The sequence below is a fragment of the Furipterus horrens genome, unplaced genomic scaffold (assembly GCF_987537825.1).
Source record: "Furipterus horrens unplaced genomic scaffold, mFurHor1.1.pri manual_scaffold_6, whole genome shotgun sequence".
Taxonomy (NCBI): Eukaryota; Metazoa; Chordata; class Mammalia; order Chiroptera; family Furipteridae; genus Furipterus; species Furipterus horrens.
Genome location: NW_028327176.1, coordinates 3,170,994 through 3,176,993, shown reverse-complemented (window position 1 = coordinate 3,176,993; position 6,000 = coordinate 3,170,994). Strand labels below are relative to the sequence as shown.

The window sequence follows — 6,000 nt, the reverse complement described above, 5'->3', positions numbered from 1 at the left end:
CTGATTGGCCGCCGTTGGCGGGGCGCCGCGCCCCAATTGGGCAGCGGGGCTGTCTGGCGCGAGGGCGCGCGAGGTGGGGAGGGGGCGGCTGGAAGCTGCTGGAAGTCGGGGGTGGGGTGGGGCGGGCGCGCGGGCGGTCCGGGGCGCGGGGACACGCGGGCGCGGGGCGCGGGGGCGCTCGGGGACGCGCGGGGAGGGTGCGCGGGGAGGGCCCAGCCGGTCACCGCCCCCGGCCCCGCCCCGACCCCGCCCCGCGCCGCCCGACCGCGGGCGGCCAGGGGGCAGGCGCGCCGGCTGCATCCCCATCCTCGGCGGCGACGGGCAGAGCGCGCGGGCGGCCGGAGCGCGGCGGGCGGAGCGCCAGGCCGGCCATGGCCAGCACCAGCACCAGCACCACGGGCTCCACGCTGCTGCAGCCCCTGAGCGACGCCGTGCGGCTGCCTATCGACCAGGTACCCGCGGCGGCCCTGCTGGCGTCGCGCCCTCGCCGCCCCCTCCGGGGCCCTGTGCCATCCGCGCGGGACCCGGCACGGGGACCGGGCAGCGGGCTGGGGCTGGGCCGGGGGCCGCCCCTTGGAGGGAGGGGGCGACCCCGCCTGTTATTGTCCGCCAGCCGCCTGGCACCGTCGCCCCTCCCGGCGTGCCCACCCAGCCCCCATCCGGCCCGTGCCCGTGCCGTGCCGCCCGGGGTGGGGGTGGGGGCCGGCACGGACGTGCGCGCGTGCATGCTTGGCCCTGCTCCCTGCCACAGCAGCGCCGGGACCCGGCGGCCGGCCACCTGGAGTTCCGAAGCCACTTGCAGTGCGTGTGGGCGTGGGTGGAGACATGGAGAAGGGCTGCGCCTCGGGGAAACCCGGGCGTCTGTGCCCTGCGTGCGTGGCGCCCACTGCCCCCCGGGGAAACCGGAGGGATGTGTCTCGGTGCAGGGTGCACGAGACGAGGGGTGTGCGGTGTGCCGGGGACCAGCACAGGGGTCAGTGACCTGCGCTTTGGGACAGTGAGCGATGAAGCGTCGCTAATTTCAGAGCGAGGCAACAGTTTGCGGGAAAACAGAGGTTACGGAGAAAAGTCCAAGTTACGAACCCGAGGATTTCTAGGGGAGAAAGTTGCAACCTTGGAGCAGGAAGCAGCCACCCACCCGTTGTCCCCCACCTCCGGGAAGTCTTGGGCGCTGTGCAGGGCAGGTGGCGTCGCAAGGAAGCCGGTGGCGTCTGTAGGAGAGGCCTGAGGTTGCTGGGAAATAGACGGCCTGGGACGGCGAGGCAGCGCCAGGATTACCCAGAAAAGAAAGTTGGAAAGCGTTTCTGAGAGTGACATTTGGGGGTGATGAGTGGCTCTCGCCCCCAGCTTAAGGGGGCGAGCTGAAATGTTCCTGCGAGTTATTTCACGTGTCCTCGATGTGGCTGTTTGCCCTGGACGCGGGTCCCTGGCTTCCTGCCCGCCTGAATGTGCGGTGCGCGTGGACGTCATGGGGGCTTTCTCTTACGATGCAGGATTCCTGTGCCCCCAGCCCGCGTCTCGTAGCAGCCAGAGGGGACCACGCCTGTGTCCCAGGACAGGACACTGACTGCTTTGTGCTCTGCCGCTAAAAACAAACACAACAGCAACAAAACTCTGAATCCTTGGCTTACATGTCAGTCCCAACTTCTGGTCCCTAGTCACATACCTGTGCCCCGCCCATCCTGAGCCGTTGTCCGGGTAGCCTGCGCGGGGATGCGGGTGCCTGCCCCGAGAGGACTCCGGTCCTCAGATAAAGGGGTCCTCTCTGTTCATTCCCACGCTGGTTGGAACTTGGGTTCCTGGGGGCTGCCCTTCTCTGCAGCGCAGTGTGTGACCTGCACCCCGGCTTAACTAGGCTGCCGCTCGACTCTGTGTCAGCAGACACAGGGCAGAGCCCGTTGAGAACGTTTTTGCTGATGAGGAGCAAGGTTTATTTTAGGGAGAAAGGTGTATTCATATTCTCTCTCTCTCTCTCTCTCTCTCCCTATCCCTGCGATGATGACATTTTTCCTCACTGTGCTAATACCTTTAAATTTATATGAAGCTCATCTTTCAGAGGTGGTTTAATATTAACGAGCTCCTTCACACATCTCAGCAGCCCAGAGCACGCCCCTCTTGGCCCTGAGACAGGCGAGGAGTCCAGGGAAGGTGGTGGGACCCGGACTGGGACTCCCCTTCTCTGCCGTCTGCAGCCTTGCCTTGGCGCTGTGGCCAGCCTTCACTCTCTTGGGACTGCTCTGGATTTCTGGAGTCATGTGTCTAGTATTTTGAGCTGTTTTCTCCTCTCTAAGCAAGTCTCCTTTTCTTTTCTTCATCCTGTTTTTGTATTTGCTTCAGGTGGACAGCGCAGTGGTCAGACCACCCCATAGTTTACAAACCATTCCCCCCGATAGTGCAAGGACCCGCCTGGCATCAAACGTAGCTCTTACCGTCTTACTGACTCTGCCTCCGTGCTGTGCTCACGTCCCCACGACTGTTGCGTAACGACCAGTCCACACTTCTCCGTCCCCTTCCCCTCTGTCGCCCGCCCCACAGCCCCTCCCTTCTGGCAGCCATTTGCTCTCTGTACCTGTGAGTCTGTTTCTGTCCTGTTCATGCGTTTATTTTGTTCTTCAGCTCCCACCTGTAAGTGAAACCATACTGTGTCTTTCTTTCTCTGACGTATCTCACTCAGCATAACACGCTCTAGGTCCGTCCGTGCTGTTGTGAACAGTGAGAGTTTGTTTTTTGATGAGCAGCAGTAATCCACGGTATGTACCTACCGCAGCATTTGTATCCCCTCACGTACGTGCTGCGGGGCTCTCGGGCAGCTTCCGTAGCTTGGCTGTTGCCAGTGTGCTGCAGTGAACATGGGGGCGTGGGTATCCTTTTGCACTGGTGTTTTGGGGTCCTACTGTATACCCAGAAGTGGAATCACTGCCTCACCAGGCGGGTCCATTTTTTCGTTTTTTTCAGGAACCTCCGCACTGGTTCCCACAGTGGCCGCACCAGCCTGCCCCCCTTCCCCACACCCTCGCCGGCACGTGTGGGGTTATTGGTGATGGCCCTCCGGGCACGTGGGAGGCGATGGCTCGCTGTGGTTTCTGTGTGCATCTCTCTGGTGCTGAGCGATGCTGAGCGCCCTTTCGTTGTCCATTGGCCCTCTGTATGTCCTCTTCGGAGAGGTGTCTCTTCAGGGTCTCTGCCCATTTTTTAATTGGATTGTTTTTCTAAGCTATTGAATTAATATCAATAAAAGCTTTAACTTTTTATATGGCGATAAGAAATCATTTCTTTGAAACACTGAAGAGTTTACTTTTTTATTCATAAAGCTCTTGGAATTACTGAAAACGCTTATTGTAAAATTGGATGAATAGTCATTTAGCCCATTATTTTAAAATTGAGCAAAGTAGAAAATAATTTTTGTAATATGTAAATAACTGAATCCAAGTTCGAGAAAGCTTAAGAAGCGGTTGTTATCAAATAGTGTGATTTAACAGGAAAAAGACAAATCAGGAAATTCGAAGTGTAAAAATGTAACTTGTTAGTATGTTAATTTGGCCTGTACTAATTGACCGTGTTTTGAAGATTTAGGAGATTATAAAAGTTCAATCTGGGAGGAAGAAAAGGCCCTTAGGGCCAGAAGAATAGTTTAACTTTCCTACTGGCGTGTAGAATTTATGAAATGATGGAAGTTACTGGTAGGTATGGAACACAAGGTGGGGCAGAAGCAGGTGCACAGTTGCGTGCATAGAAATAAAACAATAACTGATAACAATGCGAGAATAAACCCTGCGTTTCCTGTACTCACAACTGCCGGCCTGCCTTTGCCGCACCCTGGGTGACAGTGCCCGCTGTGGACGAGGTAGGGGAGAAAGGAGGGAACACAGTGAGCGCAGACAAGGGAAAGGAGCCAGATGCCTCGCCCCGGACCCCTGGGTGTTTATGCTTTCCTGGAATCCCAGCGTGGCCTTGAGGTGGCCATAGTATTTGTTCAGTGGGCCTTAACTGTCATGAAAATACAAACCCTAGTATCCAGTGAGGTTCTGTGATGCTTCAGGATAGGCAATCCCTAGCATCCGACTTCCCCTCTCCAGGCCTCGCATGTAGGTGACTTTATTTCTCGGGTGGTGATGAAGGTGATACGTGAGGGTGTGTTTGGGGAGGACCAGGGCCGAGGGAGAGCTGTGCCCAAGGCCAGGGCCAGAGAGGCCGTGTGTTCCGTATTCATTGCTGATGGGGTGGGTTTTCACAGACCCGAAAGTGAGGAGCACCTGACAGAAGGGAATAACCGCATGTCCCAGATCTGCCTGGTTTCGCTTTGGTGTTTTTTTTTAACCTTGACAAATTTGTTCTGTTGCATTTGATTTACCGAAGTCTCTGAGTTACCAGACTGAGATTGCTCCGTCGCCCTCTTCTCCCTCCCTGCCCCCCTCCCCCGCTCTTCCTTTCCTTTTTTGGGGGTGGGGTGGGGAGATGTGGTTTGTTAGTTCTTTTCCTATTGCAAAGCCAGCAATGCAGAAACTGCACGTGAGGACCATGCAGGAGATGCTGGCTTTTCTTCATTCAAGAAGGTGCCACTGAAGCATCTGCCAGCTGGCACCCAGGTGTGCATGAGGGGTGGCTTTTTTTTTAATTGAGGCGCCCCTGACAACACATTAGTTTCAGGTGTACAACGTAATGGTTTGTTCTTTGTGTACATTGTGACGTGGTTACCACAGAAAGTCTAGTCAGTGCCCATGAACTAACATCTGTAAAGAAACATCCGTTTCTTCCCTTTCAGCGGTTTTGTTTCCTTATTGTCCACGATGTGCTAATTACTGTGGAACCGGAGAAAATGTCCCTAGTGACATGCTGTCCCGGATGAAGCGCCCGGCAAATGGCCGGCTAGGACTGAGACGGGGCTCATCCAGCAGTCTTGCTTGGGGACAGGGTCGTTGTTTTAGGGATGATGTGCTCAGCTTTGGGGGGAGAGGAGAGGCGAGAGGGAGACTCAGGTATTCTGAAAGGTTTAGAGGAGGGAGAAGAAGGAGGACAACGTGTTGTGTGTTATTAATCCTGCAAAATCAGGCCATAATTTTAATGGGTCACACCTTACAGTTTACAGATGTCTTCACTTGCATTATATTATTTAATCGAATCCTCCCAACACCTGATGAAGTCAGAGAGCATTCAGGGCTTGGAGTATTGAGCTTCAGGAAAAAGAGAAATGTATTTGACCTTGAGTAAAAGGTCATTTTAATTTATAGTCTTAACACGTGGCAAAACACTTAGGTAGGTCACCGTTTCAGCGCTGGGTCGCCCCTGTAGTTTTGAAGAAGAGGGTGGAGGGAAAGCACTTGGCGAACGGGGATGCTCGGTTGTCATCCTCGGGACGGGAAAAGCTTGTGCCTGTGAGAGAGACCTTCAGGGGCTTATAAAACGTTTCCTTTTTGGTCAGTTTGCTGATGGAGCTTTTCTGAATATTTGCGCCCACACTATGCACACGATCAGTGAAATAAAGTAATATATTAGGGACCAGTCGTTTAAAACATTAACCTCTCACCCTCTCCGGTTCTGGACTGCGATGAACCCCACATTATAGATGAAGAAGGAAGTGAGGCTCTCAGTGTAGAGCCTTGTTAAGAATGCAGATTTTAGAAGAAGGTGAGTGGGAACGAAGGAAGCCAGTCGAGGCCCAGCTTTATTTAGAAATGGCCATTTGAACGGTCTCGGGTTAGAACATGAATATTTAACTCACCTGCCTCTCACGTTTACACGCACGCCGTGCCGCGAAGACGGCCGCGGGGCAGAGCCCGGCTCAGGGAAGCGTGCGGGGCTGGGCGCTCCCGCCCTGTCCCTTACCTGCCTCACCTGCACGCGTGTGTTCTCTCCCGTGTAAGGTGCGTGTCGCGCTTAGTTTCAGAGTCCCCAGTTCTTCGTTTCATTGCCCGAGGAAGCTGCCCCGAATGCTCTTGGACCACGATGGAGGGAATAGATGGAAGCTCAGGGGAGGAAACGGACTGATCCAGTTTGAAGACT

At 55.4% G+C, this 6,000-nt stretch overlaps 1 protein-coding gene across 2 annotated transcripts in view; it reads left to right on the top strand.

Moving 5' to 3' along the window:
• The first annotated feature begins 300 nt into the window (after positions 1 to 300).
• The window catches only part of MBOAT2 (membrane bound glycerophospholipid O-acyltransferase 2), a 65,437-nt gene continuing 59,737 nt past the window's right edge, over positions 301 to 6,000 (top strand). For both annotated transcript variants that reach the window (XM_090280883.1, XM_090280882.1), the window contains exon 1: positions 301 to 452. In XM_090280883.1, coding sequence (XP_090137009.1) covers positions 372 to 452 — 81 coding nt within the window. In that variant the 5' untranslated portion in view covers positions 301 to 371. The remainder of the gene's footprint in view (positions 453 to 6,000) is intronic.